General features: G+C 41.4%; 1 protein-coding gene across 5 annotated transcripts in view; it reads left to right on the top strand.

Moving 5' to 3' along the window:
* The window catches only part of GPM6B (glycoprotein M6B), a 105606-nt gene that overhangs the window by 68672 nt on the left and 20323 nt on the right, over positions 1-16611 (top strand). The window contains exons 1-2 of one of the 5 annotated variants that reach the window (XM_075264976.1): positions 10142-10541; positions 15359-15472. The exons of 1 other annotated variant lie outside the window; for it this stretch is intronic. In XM_075264976.1, coding sequence (XP_075121077.1) covers positions 10481-10541; positions 15359-15472 — 175 coding nt within the window. In that variant the 5' untranslated portion in view covers positions 10142-10480. Of the gene's footprint in view, positions 1-10141; positions 10542-15358; positions 15473-16611 lie in introns of those variants that run through there. 3 more of the 5 variants (XM_075264977.1, XM_075264978.1, XM_075264980.1) reach the window with 3 other exon arrangements.

Genomic DNA, 16611 nt, shown 5'->3' with positions numbered 1-16611 from the left:
ACCATGGGGAAATTCTGTGTTAAAGCAGCATAGTAATACAATAATAATGGAAAAGCTCCACGGAGATAAAAAAAAATAAATAAATAAAAAAATGCACTGAAAGTCCCTGATTTCTATGTAAGTGTATGAGAGTATAACATGCAGTCTCTCATAGACTTAGCAGCATGAAGTCACTTTTTGTATGGTTGTGAGTTGGCAAGTAAGTCTGGCCAGCCCGAGAACCTTTTTGGAGGCTTTACAAGTTAAATATGCAGCCAATGAGTGAGAATGTATTGTTGGACTTACATTAGTATGCCATGTACTATCGGACTCGGGCATAATACATTGTTGGAGTAGTGCTAAAATGGAATAAAGGATGGGAAACAGTCAGTTTTATCTGTGCCTGTGTTTTCAGTTTGCTTGTACATTCCACAGACAGTATAACAATGGAATGTACTGGAGATGCTTCAGCGTTAGTAAAATCTTACCAAAAGGACATAGTTCAACGTGTTGGCCAGATGTAGTTGTTTAGTACAGAAATAATAAAACTTGCTTTGGGAAGCAATGCTATTACTTATCACAGCTATATTAGGTGTTTTATGCACTTGGGTGGAAACTGGAAAGGTGGGCTTATATGACTATTTCCAACCAAATCTGGGCTACTAGTCTTCTGATGAAGAAAGAGAATCCAAAGATTTGGGGAGGAAAAAAATCCATACTTACAACTTTTACAAATAGTTTTTCAGGGTAAAATAGACAGATAAATGTTCAGGCCATGTCCCCTGCTTGCAGGTTATGCCCCCTATTTGCAGGTCAAACAATCTAACAAAACAGAATAGTGTAGCATGGTGTCCCATTTAGTCATAGATGACGCCTAGTGATGAGACCTCACAACTAGAGATGAGCAAGTAGTATTCGATCGAGTAGGTATTCGATCGAATACTACGGTATTCGAAATATTCGTACTCGATCGAATACTACTAGCTGTTCGCAGTAAATATTCGATTCAGAACCAGCGTTATACACTGTATAGCATTCAGCCAATCAACTATGGTTCTGCAGCAGGCTCGTCCTTGCTGTACACTGGCCAATCAACGCTGGTCAATGCATTCCTATGAGAGCTGGCAGCTTGCTGTTACAAGGGAGCTGATTTTTTCTCATAGGAATGCATTGACCAGCGTTGATTGGCCAGTGTACAGAATTCAGCCAATCAACGCTGGTTCTGCCGGAGGCTCGTCTATTAGGAGGCAGAGTCTAAGATCGGACCACAGCAGTCTCCATTCTGGTCCGATCTTAGACTCCGCCTCCTCACAGACAAGTCTCTGGCAGAGCCAGCGTTGATTGGCTGAATGCTGTACACTGGCCAATCAACGCTCGTCAATGAATTCCTATGAGACAAAGTAAGCTCCCTCGTAACCCGCAAGCTGCCAGCTCTCATAGGAATGTATTGACCAGCGTTGATTGGCCAGTGTACAGCATTCGGCCAATGAACGCTGGTTCTGCTGGAGGCTCGTCTGTGAGGAGGTGGAGTCTAAGATCTGACCACAGCAGTCTCCATTGTGGTCTGATCTTAGACTCTGCCTCCTCACAGACAAGCCTCCGGCAGAACCAGCGTTCATTGGCCGAATGCTGTACACTGGCCAATCAACGCTGGTCAATGCAATCCTATGACAAAAAAATTATCTCCCTCGTAACAGCAAGCTGCCAGTTCTCCCGACTAGCAAGGACGAGCCTGCTGCAGAACCAGCGTTGATTTGCTAGTCAGTAGAGCTGGGCGCTTGCGGTTACGAGGGAGCTTACTTTTTTTTATCAGCGCAACTGCAAGCGCTGTGCAGTTAAAGCACACGGACCCCATAGACTATAATAAGGTCCGTGCACTATAACTGCACAGTGCTCCTCCTAAACACAAGTCCTGCTATTCGTGGACTTGGTGACTCTCCTTTAATCAAATAGTGGTTTCCCCTGAAAGGAGCATTTTTTCCCATAGACTATAATGGGATTTGATATTCCATCGAGTAGACGAATATTGAGGCTCTACTCGAAATGAATATCGAATTTCGAATATTTCACTGTTCGCTCATCTCTACTCACAACCCAGTACCCCAACTGAACCAACTCCCATGTCCAAATGCCTTATTAGGTCATATGGTTGTCATGGAGAGGATGCCCCAATTTGTAACTCCTAAGGCCCCCCTGCTACCAACAGCTCATATCCTGAAGGACTCAGACCAAACCTATATTACATAGTCACCCATTTATTTTTTATTTTTTTTAGAAAGGGTACCATGTAATAGAGAATGTGTCTTTGAGAGGTTGTAGCTTCTGTCAGTGAACTGGTTATCCAGATAGAAAGATAGGACACCTTCTAAGGACAGGTTCACACATGACATATTTTGTGGTTTTTGGAAGGGCAAATACACAGAGCCAAGATGTGCACATTTCCATAAAATCAAGTTGAAGAAAATTTCTTATGTCGTTCCTGTAAATCATTTTCCTTAAAACCACATTAGAAATACATGTGGTTTTTTTTCTGAGTTTTTTAGGGATTTAATGGTGCAATACTGAACTTTATCACACACTAGGAACTACATAATACATCCCAGCGTGGTCTGGTCCTCCCAGGTTATTGTTGTGGCCAATCCGTGGTCACATGCGACAGGAATTTCCAGCAAGTCCTCTGTTAGAGCAGTGGTTGTCCAAATGGGACATCTCCTTTAAAGGGTTGATTCACACATGGCATATTTTGTTCTCTTTGTAACACAGAGCCCAGATGTGCATATTTTCCATAAAATTGGGTTGATGAACATTTCTTAAAAATATCTTTCCTGTAAAGAATTTTCCCCCAAATCACATTAAGAAGTGCCAATGCTGCAGTTCTTTATTTCCCTACCCACCATCAACTACACAACATGTAGAAGCCTTAGAATTTATGAAATGACTTGCTATCCTCTTTTGAGATGTCAAACTCAATTGATACAAGATGGTGGGTTTCCTCTGTGTACTCAGATTTCCATCCACGCTCTGTTATAGTATGGTGGATGACGCTCAGGAGCTGAGGTTAAAAGGACCGTTCTCCTTTAAAGAGGACCTTTCATCAGATTGGGCACAGGCAGTTCTATATACTGCTGGAAAGCTGACAGTGCACTGAATTCAGCGCACTGTCGGCTTTCCCGATCTGTGCCCCGGGTAAAGCGCTATCGGTCCCGTAGCGCTTTACAGTCAGTAGGGCGTTTCTGACACTTAGCCAGGGACGCCCTTCTGCCCAACAGCGCCTATCGCACTGTACTGTGGAGCGGGGAGGAACGCCCGCTCCCTCTGCTCACACAGCTCGTCCATAGACGAGTATTATCAGGAGGGGAGGGGGCCTTCCTCCCCGCTCACACTGTACAGCGCGATAGGCGCTGCTGGGCAGAAGGGCGTCCCTGGCTAAGTGTCAGAAACGCCCTTCTGACTGTAAAGCGCTACGGGACCGATAGCGCTTTACCCGGGGCGCAGATCGGGAAAGCCGACAGTGCGCTGAATTCAGTGCACGGTCAGCTTTCCAGCAATGTATAGAACTGCCTGTGCCCAATCTGATGAAAGGTCCTCTTTAATACATATTACCTACTCTATGTACAACAGGAAACACAGAAGTTCAAACTGGAATTCCTGACAGCAATAACCTACAAATCACCAGCCACTCTTGATATAATAGGACCAAAACTAAAGGCTAACAGCAAAGGACTTTCTGTCACTAATATATTGATGACACCCAGTACACCCAGTGCATATGGTTTTTGAAGAGGGTGCAGCATCTGAATGAGCACTTGCTTCCTCTCCAGTGCATTACCAGTGCTGTTCACTTTAGAACGCCTATGCTTGGAATTACAGCTTAGTCCTATTCATTGAAGAACGTGACCTCATGAAGCGGAAACAACACTTGTTGGGCAATTCAAACAGCTAACTGGTGGAGGTCCCAGGTATTGACCCCCACCTCTCCAGCAATCTGATACTGATGAACTATTCGAAGGATACATCATTAATAGCCTCCTCCTGGAAAATCCCTTTAAATTCACTTGGAAGAGAAGTCTAATAAGGGCGAATCCAGTTGGCCTATGTGAAGCCACAGTCCCGAAACCCAACTCTTCACATTATAGTGAAATGTGGTGCGGAGTCTGTCTCACATACTGCATCACTTGATCTATGATGATCTATGGTTTTATGAGTTTGCGTCAGCTGAGTTGCAGTCCGTCTGGGAAAATGCAGCTATCGCGCAAGACCATATTACCTAGTTCGCACACAACTTTCTGAAGCTGTACACAAGCTATATAGTGACACAGACACACACACAATATATATATATAATATATATGTATGTGTGCCCCACATACACAGGGCATATATCCACATTTGTCTATATTTTTATTATGAATCTTTATTTCCTAGAGATTACACTACCCGGGTGAGTAGTGGTTGTCTCTGACAGTAGATCCTCTCACACTAGCGTACATTTTCCATGAGATCCCGCTGACTCCTTGATTTCACACATCCTGTTTGCTTTAAGATTGCATGTGGATAATTCAGAAAGATATGGCAGAGAGCTACAAAAGGTTACATATTTCCATAATAGTTTCTGGCTTTTCTTTCTGTAAACAAAACATGCCATATATCCATATGGAAGGGGTCTGGCTCATAATGCGGGGATTTTATAATTTAGCATAACAAACTGTAAAATTGTACCATTTCTAGTTTGGTTCTATACAACCCTCCAGACTGTATGCTTTAGGGCTGCCACTATATAGGCAGTTGTATATTTTGTCACGCAGACATCTACCCAGCACAGTCTATGGACCTTTTATGTGCATATTGCCTTTATAACTGCACCTAGGCCAGCATATGCTAGAAGCTCCTGCTGCACCCAACTATATGTCAGTCAGCACTAAATATCCACCCAGCTGAAATCATCTGTAATAAGTGCTACTGATCCATTTATATTAGCCAGTCTTTATATTATCAGTTTGCAGAATATGTTCTTAATTTGAGGCACTAGCAGTTACCCGCGATTTCATCTGCTTGTTAGCGGTGGCGCTGAACCGCTTATATGCCTCCAGTTTCTTGTCCTCCCTGGCCTGTCAGTCTTTCGCTTCTATTGCAGCCTAGGCAGGTAGACTGCAGTAGAGGCGCCGGTATTCTGCAGTGCATTGCAGAATACTGGCGCCTCTATTGCAGTCTACCTGCCATACGCAGCCAGCCGCCCGACACCTATGTGCAGTGGGCGAGCGGAGACAGCAGCGGGGGAGCATGGCAAGGCGAGTCCAACTACACTGGGGCCGATGTCGGGGGGACGGGGAAATGAAGCTGGGGAATGTGGTTGATCCCTGGGGTCACCGACCTAGGGAGACACCCCCCCCCCCCCGCGACACCCCCTCCCCAACACCCTGTACCTGCACTGACCTGTTATGTGGTGTGTCGGGTGCAGTAGCCTTCTCCTTAGCCGTCCGCGAAGTGTGTAGGTGGCCTGGGATAGCTGCGGTGCCGGGACCATGTGGGCTGCCGCCATCTTGCTCACTGTGTCCCTGCTGAATCAGCACGCCCACCTTCAGCCCCAACCTATGGTGCCGCAGCCCTTGCTCCAGAGCCCGCCCACAGCCTGCCATGCACCAATAGGAGGTGCGTGCACAGACCAGCGCTGGCGGAATGCCAGCTGCTACAGCCGTGCCGGAGGGTTCTTTGGAGGGTGACGGTGGCGATTTGGGGTGAGTGACCCACATTTAAAGTAGCCTATTACCTTTTCCTGGGCAGTGTGTGTGTTTGTGTGTGTATGTGTAATTTCTCCAAAATCCATTCAGCCGTTTGGCTGTGATTGAGGAACAAACATCCAAACTCACAAACTTTCACCTTTATAATATTAGTAGGATATGGTAGATGTCTTTAAAGGGAGTCTATCAGCACAAAATTGAACAGTTAAATGAATCACAATACCTTGTAGGGCTGCCAGTTTAGATTACAATGATGCATTTATGATTCAGGGCCGCTGCTCCTGTCTTTTAAAAATCATTCTTTTATCCCTGTGTAAAATAGCAAGAAGGGGCTTTAAAGGTGTGGCTTTCCATCAATGCGCTTCACGATCTTGTTGCTGCACAGCTCAGCCCATCTCTGTGCATGTCGCACTGCAGCGGAAGTGAAGGAGCTGGCTTCACCCACCCCCATCTGACACCAGCTCCCTTCACTTCCCAGTGCACTATGATCTCATAGTAAAGTTAATAGGCGGAGCAAAGCAGCAATTAGCAGCAGCAGATTGTGCAGCCCACTGATGGAAAGCAATGCCTCTATAGGCCACTGGTGGGAAGGAACACCCCTAAAGCCCTTTTCTGCTCATTTGCATAGGGGTAAAAGGCTGATTTTTGCAAGAATGGAGCAGCAGTCCTAAATACGAAATAATCATTGTAAACTGTGCTGACAGCCCTACAAGGTACTGTGATATGGATCTCCATTTTGTGCAGACAGACTCCCTCTATTTCTAAGGCCGCTTATATAAGACAGTATTGATTATAAGCACACTTCTATCATGGTATTACATACTTCCCTTTCCATACATCTTGTTTCTGTTCCTTTTTCCTCAGCTGTTTGGCGAACAGTCCTTCAGCAACCTCAGATCTTTTTCAAGCACTCTGCTATACACCCACATAAACTCTGTGGCTCTATGTGCCATCTGTTTCATTGCTTGAGGGTTTTTAATGGGCTCTTTGCTTGACAGGATAAAAATATGTAATTATATCATTTGTATTGTTTTGCGCCGGCTACCTATCTCATCCACAGGTGTTTCCACATCTTGTGACTACAGTATTCACTATACATTTCTCTTCTCATTTCATACTATGTATCGGACGGTGTTGTCTTTCAATTTCTATGCTATAGTCTGCCGCAATCTGCTTAATCACACTTGCCATATGTGCACAATAAAAGGAATCCAATCCCCAGATGAATTTTTTTTTATGTAGTGCACGATTTTAATAAACTACTGAACTGAATTCTATTATGTGACTGAGATTTTGTCATTTAGTTTTCTTTTAATTACAGTGACTTCCTTTTTGTGCTTTATATATAAACTTTATTTTTCTTGATCTAAATCCCTACATTTTATGTAAACTAAGGACGAAGAGGACCAGAAGCAGACAGCACATATGAAATGTGTTAATAGACTACGTATACAGGTTTTTTTCATTACTGTTTTGGCTAGATTTGCTATTGTGTATGCTTTTGGAATGTGTGTCTGCTGTGCAGATTTTAAGTACTAAATCTTAGTATTACTAGTATGTATACGAATCAGCTCCTACTCTGCCTGCAACTTGTAAAACACAGTTGCGTCCAGGAGCTCACAATCAAACACATAATATAATTGATATGTAAAACCTTATTTACACAAGTCAAAAATGGACATGTGAAGATCACCCTTATTAAAGTTCCGGTGAATATATCTTAAAGGGGGTTGTCCCATCTCAAGGATCCTATCTATACTGGTAGCTTATGTAAATTGAAGCCTTTTCCTAAATATATTGCTTTAGAAATTCTGCTTTGTTCTCCTGCTATGTGACCATATCCTCCCATTGTTGCTATAACCAACCTATAGGACAATTTCAGTGAATTGAAGATTGCTGATAAAGCCCTTTCTGTTATCTCTATATATAAACACACAGATAACACTGAGTCTGTGCCATACAAGCATGAGCATATTATCTGATCTGCAGAAGTGTTGTGTGTCCCATTCAGCAGGAAGGGGGATAGAAATACAGGAAGTGAGAAGAAGAGACTGCAGGCAGCCTGCTGATACACTGAGATTGTAAAACAGTGAGTCAAAGGTGTTTTCCCAAGGCCTCATTCACACATTCATTATTCATATACATATGCGGTCAGTGGAAAACACTGACGGCACAAGGACATTTTGATTTTATGGTCTTGGGGTGTGTGTTTTGTATTGAGTTTGATGCTTGAAGGCATCCTTGTGTTGTTCATTATTTTCATAGACCCATAGAATATAATAAGTGGGAGTCCATGAATGACTTGCTGGTAGTTCACTTTATTGCAGCTATGAGACTGGTTACGGAAAAACACTGGAAATTGTGAGTGCTGCTCGGACTATAGACGATGGGCTCTGCTCTATATGCAGCTACTTACACTGGAAAAAGGGCTGGTATTAGACCGAAACGCGTAGTGTTTTGCTTAATAATGCCGATTAAAGATCCATTTGTGGTGGAAGCGCAATTCCTATGATTTGGAATTTCAAGGGAGTTCGTATCTGGTCCTTTTCTATTGATAGAATATAATAGGGATGACTGGGAGAGGAATACTGTAGATGCTCCTGACATGGACAAATTGTGTTCCTTTATATAAATTACTAGCTGGAACACATATAGAATACTTTGCATAATTTTGGGTATCTGTATATAAGAATGACATAACAGGACTAGAACAGGTTTCAGAGAAGGGAGACTTAGAAGGGGATGGGTGGATTAGAGTATAAAGAAAGTTCAAGAGGGGTCTGGATGCCTTTCTTGTAAGTAACAATATCACAGGTCGAGAGTAGACAACTAGTGTTTTGAGAGAGGATGTTGATCCAGGGATTTATTCAAATTGCTGTATTTTTAGTTGAGAAGGAAACTTTCCCCTAATGTGGGGCAATTGGTGTCTGCCTTTATAAGAATGTTTTTATGGATTCACAGTCTGTGTAAAAAAAAAAAAAAAAAAAAAAAGCGAATGGAAGCATCAAATACAGTGGCTATGTGCATCATTTGCACTGAATGCGAACAGCACACATACATAAATCTTTGACTTGTGAATAAGGTCAAAGATTTGTAAAGATGGTCAGGTTTGGGGCAGTAATAAAGAGGCTTAAGGTGTGTTCACACATGGCAAATTGGTTGCAGAAATGTTTGCGACTTAAAATCTGTTTAATTCTTGTTAATGGGATCTGTTTTGGCAGAAGTCACATGGATTTCTTCAAGTTCTGTTGAAATGAATGGGATAGTTAAAGAAATTTCTGAAACAGGTTGGCTATGTATGAATTCACCTTTAGGATTTACCCAGTAATGGCATTGTGAAGCAGAAATCAGAATCCATTAAGGGGATGCGGCCATCATCAGAGCACTTCTGACCCCAATATTTGTTGTCAATGGCTTATTCTCATAATCTGATTTCCCCATTAAGGGGCATGTTCTGTTTTAGAAAAACCAAGCATAAACCGTGCCACACATCCAGCACATCATAGATGAAAGATGTATAGGTGCATATTAGAGATGATCGAATATCAGTATTCGATCAAATATCTCCCTTTGCATAGTTATTGGTGTACTCTGTCGAATACCACGTGGTAAAAATTCCCCTCCCACCTTCCCTGGTGCTTTTTTTTTTACACCAATAACTATGCAGGGGAGGTATTCGATTGAAATTACTCGCTCATCTCTAATACATATATCATGCATGTTCACTGCTTTGTGAAACTGAGACTTCAATGCCTAAGCAGAGCACCTTCTCTGTACGCCAATCTATTGCAAATATGAGTCACAAATAGCAGTCGGATTCTAAATGACAATGAAAGTCAAGGTAAAAAAAAAATAGAAGGAAGCTTTAGGTGACCTTTGGTTTGGAAGCAGCCTAGTTTTGTTCCCGGTTTGCTAGTGACCCTGAATGCGTGTGATTTTAGTATACGTCTTTATAATCCTAAATCATACTTTCAGCGAAGCACATAAATCTAGCACTTCCCAGTACTTGGGTCTGATCATTTCTGATCTGGTGTATCTGAGACTTCTTATTAATACATGTCCACATTCATGGCTGCGGTCTGCAAGCACTGTCAGTATAGAATCTGTGTATGTGAAGTAGAGATGTACTTCTCTGTGATCAGTGCTGTGTGCCTAGTGGAAAGAAGTAAATGGCATATGGCATGAATCAAAAAGCAAAGCGAGAAAATGGCCCCTAGAGGATCTGTCCATATAATAGTTCATAAAACTGTCGGATACGCTCTTAATTGTAGGGATTGGTCCAACTTCACAGGACTGTGACACGGGAACTCTTCTTTTACTGCTTCCCATACATCCCTGTGGTGGTGGTGTCACGTGTGTATCCCTAAATGATGAGTGGTGATTAGCATTGCACAAGGGGGGCTTTGGTGGAAAGGAGAAGAGTGGTGGAGCACTAGAGAGGGGGGAGTGGCATTTTTTTTCACACTGGCTTCAGCATTCAGCAAGTCTGGGTACAATCGAGAACAGAATGGCCATTTTCTAGCAAGGAGTCCTGCATGACGTATGACTGTTTTGTGGCAGAAGTCTTGGAGGACCAGTAGGGAGAGCAGAATTGGAGCTGACAACTCTGAATCTTGGAGGAAGCTGTGATCTAGTGTAGTGCAGAACAGAAGCACTCAATCACTGCGGCTGTAAATAGGAGGCAGGGAACAAATCCACAGCACAGGAAGACACAAGAAAGTGTTTGTTGGTGGGGGAATTAAAAAGCATTTTTGGTGTATGGGATGAAGCCAGCCATGGAAACTGCAGCAGAGGAAACGACAGAACAAAGCCAAGAGAGAAAAGGTACCCAGAGAGATCTTGTGTTAGGTCTTTCACTGGCAGTCCAGTAGGCTTACCTCATCCTGTGTCTCTGTTTTCTGTAATCTTTTTTCCATAAGGCTTGTGCAAATAATGTGGATTCTTTGATTGCAGATACTGTAGATCTATAGAGAGATTTCACTGTCTTGTAAACACAATTGGACTGTAGTACTATGTCTTTGTGCGTGTATGTGTGTGTCTATATTTTTCTTACTATTTTGTGCGTATATGTTAAATCTGTAATTTGACTACCTAAACACCCGTGTTTTTTTTTAAATCCTATTATAAGGGATCTATATGTTTTCTATGTTTCATACAAACATATAGTGTGCAAATATTTGCAAAAACAGTCTCTTCCTCCCCAGTCATTCTTTCGATCCCTGCGCTCGGAGTACTGTATGGCTGCAGTTATAGGCTGTGATCAGTTTTCTGAGCACAGTCACCATTATTCCACAGTCATACATACAAGTAACATCCCTTCTCAACAGTGAAGTGGTTTCTTAGCAACTCGAGGGATGTCTTGCCTTTCTCATCCTTATTAAAATAAATTGCGCCATATCGGCTATATAGATTTTTTTTTTCAGATAACTCTTGTAATATTATTAAATAACTTGTGATACTGAGTATTATGTGTAGTAATAAAGTAAATATGGGATATTTGTGAGGCAAATAGATTGCTATACGTAAATACTATTCGCATTGTTTTTTGGATTGTTTGTGTTTTAGCTTTTGATGCAAAATCTAGTGATTAAGTTGAATGGGTCCTAATTTGATATATGGATATTATACGATGGTAAGACAACCCCTTCCCCTGATTAATTGGAAATGCATCATAACATGAACGTCTTTGATCCTATAGGCGCCATGTTATCAGTAATTTGCATTTGCCCACAGCTATACTGAATTCTGCAAATGTTTACTACAAATAACATGTGAAGTTCAGTTTAGTTCCATATTTTTGGTAGTGGTATATGTTTTTTAATCAGTTAATGTATGGGGCTTTGTAGATTTTTGATTTGGCTGTTATTTCTTTCATGTTTTGTCAAATTGTGTTTGGTGTAGGCTATACTTGATAGAAATTCAAGATCAAGCCATTGATCACATGCATTTTATTTTGACAACATATAGGATTCCAATATAAGCCCCACATTCTCAGATTTATAGTACATGGCTCGTGTTCAGAAAAACATCATTTCCAAAGCAGAAGCAAATGTTGAGACGCCAGTGGTGATCGTAATGTTATAATATCCTTTAATAAGGATGCATGACAGTCATGAGTTTTGTAGATCTTATTAAACTGTGACATCTTCTGTGGCAAATCTTCCTTCTCTCTAATACATGTGATTTGTAAAACCACAGAAGTAACAATGTGCTTCTGTTTATGTGGAAAATGTAGAAGCTGTTAATGATGGATTATGGTGAATACTGATAGCTTCTGAAAAATGTGGTGTCCTAAAGGCAAGCATCTCTCAGGTTGCCATAGTTTATACCATAAATCATATTAGAATTCTGGCGACTCCTTTATATAGTGTAACCTGCCCCTAAGTGTTGTAGGACTGGTCAACAGGACCTCTTTGCCTGTGTATGGTAAAGCCTTTATTATGGGCATTGCGATAATTTTTCTTGTAGTGAGCATACATTGGCAGTATTACGGCTGTAGTGGTGAACAGGCGATTTGTGTCTCTGAAAAACACAAATTCTAGAAACTGCTCTCCATAGTGACTTGCGCTATAGATTGTTGAAGCGATGCAGGTTAATAGAAAGTTTTGTATTATGATTTAGTAATGCGCATTCATGGAGAGAGTGTGCAGGATATTACATTTTGTGTCTTTATATCGATTGCCTTAGCTTCTAACTGCTGATCTGGGTTTTATATGCAGAATTTCCATAGTAAATTGCTAATATGCTCTTTGACTCGCTGGCTTGTGGTTGTGTATTTTCATTGTGCCATGCTGTTACATCGCATCACCCATGGTACACCCATCGTATTATTGAATACAGGTGGAATCCAGATTTCTAAGATTGGTTTAGGTAATAGGACAATGGCTTTCTTACAATGGTCAACAAATGAATGTAGATTATAGAAGACATTGGAAACATGGCAGCTATCATTGCTTATTTTTATGCAGCATGTATGTATCTCATGTATTCAAGCTCCATCCCTTGCTATAGTTGCATTTACAGCTGTTGTACTAAAGAAATCTTTGTGTACCCCAGCTTCATAGCAGAGGGTCTCTGGGGAAAAAAAAAACTTCCCTAGTACTCCCCTATTCAGCACAAGGGAGGAATTTCTACACTACAGACTACCAGCATAGTTTGCAGAGCCTACCTGTTGATAGGCAACCGCTCAAATTTATCTGCCCTAACCTAGAAATTGATTGTGATTCTGTTTTCACTACAGTCCCCCTTTAAACGTTTCTTATGTATCCAATAGTGGTCAAACACAATGTTTTTACATTTGTATTATTAAAGTTTTAGAAGTTCCAGCTCTATGTAGTCCATTCTGCTAGTTTATCTAAAATGTTTTTTTTTTTTCTTTAATCCTTCTCAAAAGAAGTTGGAAGTCTAGCTGCTAAGTGCTAGGCTTTCAGTTTTATAATTCATTTGAAGCACTGTTTCCTGAGGACCAGTCACCAGTAAAGGTAGATGCCAAAAATAACAAGAATTTCTCTTTATATCCCAATATTCTGGCAGAATCTTTTGATCTTCTTAGGCTTTAGTCTGACTTAACCATCCAAAGAGCATCAAAGCTTTGATGCTGTCCAGTCCTTTATTCCTTTATTAGAATGTTGGCAAAATGCGTTCTTTTCCTCTTGGAGTGATTTTCATGAATGATATCTGTGTTTCCCCCATTGCCTTTTATTTCTTTGATATAACAGTGACTATACAAAAGCCTGAATAAAATATTTTAGCTTTGCACTTGAAAACCTCTCGAACACCATCGGCACATAACATGTAACTTGTTCTACAGGACATGTTAGAAACCGTGCATATAAAAACTATAACTTATGCTTTACCCATTGTGAAGTATTCTTTATTATGTTTTTCCATAATCTTAACAAAAATTATAAAGCCCTCCATTTGTTCCCCAAGATGGCAAGACCATATCCGATAGTGATTATTGTGAAGGGTGTCGCTGGTTGTCCAGGTGTTGGCCCTAACAGTAGGAAAGACTATCAATGGTGCTTTTTTTTTTTTTTTTCTTTTTTCTCATGCTATGATCATAATATAAAAAGAGTTTGAGTCAAACAATATCCTAATGCCTACGAGTGGAAGAAAACTGAAAAAATGGGGAGAGCTGAGTATGTACAGTGCCCAGGCTTTTCTGGGAGTCTCTTAAACATTTAGTAGAGTTGACAAGTATGAGATCTATATAGATTGGTGGAGCCATCAGAACCCCATAGATGTTCAATAGTTTTAAAAGGATTCTATAATTAAAATTGTATGTTTTCTGCCTACCACGTCGGAATAGCCTTAAGAAAGGCTATTCTTCTCCTACCGTTAAATGGCTTCTCCGGGCTGCTGTTCGGTAGCAATCCCGGTTTTCGTCGGTATGCAAATGAGTTCTCTCGCAGCACTGGGGGTGGTCTCCAGCGCTCAAACAGCACTGGGGGCGTCCCCAATCCTGCGAGAGAACTCTCCAGCGCCGCCTCCATCTTCGTCTGGAACGGCCTTTTTTTGCATCTTCTTCTGGCGCTGGGTTCAAACTGTGCGTGCCTCCCGGCAACAAGGAAATGGCCAGTTACACTTACTTTGTAAGTGGCCATTTTCTTGTGGCCTAGAAGTTTGAACCCAGGTCCGGATGAAGACGCGGAGAGAGGTCGTTCCAGACGAAGATGGAGTCTGCGCTGGAGAAAGTTCTCTGGCAGCATTGGGGACGCCCCCAGTGCTGTTTGAGCACTGGGGCCCTCCCCCAGTGCTGAGAAAACTCATTTGCATACTGACGAAAAGCGGGATTTCTACCGAACGGTGGCCCGGAGAAGACATTTAAAGGTAGGAGAAGAATAGCCTTTCTTAAGGCTAGTCTGACGTGGTAGGCAGAAAAAATACAATTTTAATTATAGGATCCCTTTAAGTAAAAGATAAAAATGTTGTTGTCTTGCCAGACCACTGCTTTAGCAAGGGTAACAGGAAGATAATTGGCAGAATGGGTTAAAAAAATAAAATAAGCATTTTTCACCCAACCAGTCTCCCCGCCACTGTTGTTTAAGACTTTCCTGGGTCCCTTGCTGCTGTGTACTCCTGGTCCTCTCAATTCCATATCTGCCCATTTTTAACTTCTATAAAAGAAATCAGGCCAAGCAACCCCTTTTAATTCTGACCTCCCTTGCATATGGCTAGCAAACTAATTCTCATAATCTAAAATATATTAACTGTTTGTGCTAGGTCCAAAATTTTACAGTAAAGTTGATGCCAGTAGGAGCATTTACTGACTTATTCCACAAAGCGCAAACTTACTTGGCCTAAACTTTGCAGTTTGGGGGATGCGGTACACACCATACACTAACTAGATAGACCAACATCTACTGTATATCTTGTAGCTAATGTTACTGCAATCATTGCAAAGCCACTTTATTTGTCTCTTCTATCTTCCAGATTTCCTAACCATTATCCAATCTTAATTGATTTTCTTGTCATACTCTCCTAATACGTTGTGTCATGTAGATTCTCATGTCTAGCAAAAGGAACGTTGATGTCTGTGGCTAACTTCCATTCAATAGTTTTTGCTAGAATAAATATGTGGAATTGACGTTAAATAATATGCAGGAGAACACTGACTTTTTACCACCTAAAATTGGCAGTGAACAGCAGCAGACAAGAAATGGAAATTGGCAGGTACCACTGGATGTACGGGAGTTCAAGGCCACAGCAAGTGCCAACAATGAGCGGCAGTATGAGTCCCTTGGGTACTGGAGGTAAATAAAGAGATGGGCTAGATTTAGAGTTCACATGCAGTGCAGCAGTCAATAGCTGCTGCTGTTCACTAGTGTCTATCTAGAATACATTCCAAGCTACGTTTGTCTCTTACAGATGACTGATTTTTATTTATTTTTTTGTTAAATTTATTAAAATAAAGCAATTTATTGAACATTTAACTAGATCAGAGGCAGTCTGGGCTAGTAACCGCTATAGTACATGTCCTCTTAGTGTTATTGGCTTGTGGGAGCGTTTCTTCATCGGTATTAAATAATTGCTCCCGTTTTCTATTAATCAGCCATACTTCATGTAACACCAGGATTTATTCATTACTATAATATGTTCATAGTCCATCGTGACTTCATGCTAGGACCTAGATAGATCCAGGCAGCATCTGGCTGACACAGGTCATCCCAGGTTGGGATATGAGTGTCATGTGATTGGAAAGCAGCATAATCTGTTGCGGCCTGTTCCGCTAGGTAGTGGCTGTTCTGAATACTTTGTCTGTGTCTCTTGAGACATCAGTATTGATGTACTGAAAGAATTTGCAATGCAAAGGATATCTTTAGATTTTTTGTTTTTTATTTATTAGGGTCAATGCCATGAGAATGTTTGATTCTTATCTGTCATGAGCATATCATTGTTACCAGCTGAGAAGGCAATCCACGTACCAGTCCCTAATGTGATCTGTATCAGATATTTCTATGTAATAGTACATGATGCCAAATGCTGAATTGTTCCTTATGACATTTTCTGTTGGGTGTAATCATACTCATCCTCTTCTATTCACTACACTGCTGTGTGACCTTTGTCACTGCTTGACATACAGAGGGCATAGCTGTGTTTTTGGTTCAACATAATATGCTCCCCCCTCCTCCCTGTTCTGGAGTACCCTAGTTTGCATATGAAAAGTTCTTCTTGTCTCACTTCCTGAGAACCTCAAGAGACAATAGTGCTTGAGAACTTTCACAACCATGGGGTAGGGAGCGCAAAAGATGTCTCCCACCCCACCCCCAAGAACTGTTCTGAAAGACAACTAATGTGTATACCTCTGTCTGTCTTGTTTAGATGTAAACCAGTGAACAAGGGGATGCCTAAATGTAAAGGGATAAAACAGATCTACAAACCTCATAGAGAA

Source organism: Leptodactylus fuscus, chromosome 2, assembly GCF_031893055.1.
Source record: "Leptodactylus fuscus isolate aLepFus1 chromosome 2, aLepFus1.hap2, whole genome shotgun sequence".
In the NCBI taxonomy this organism is placed as follows: Eukaryota; Metazoa; Chordata; class Amphibia; order Anura; family Leptodactylidae; genus Leptodactylus; species Leptodactylus fuscus.
Note: the sequence above shows the minus strand (reverse complement) of the source record. Positions and strands in the feature narration are given on the sequence as shown.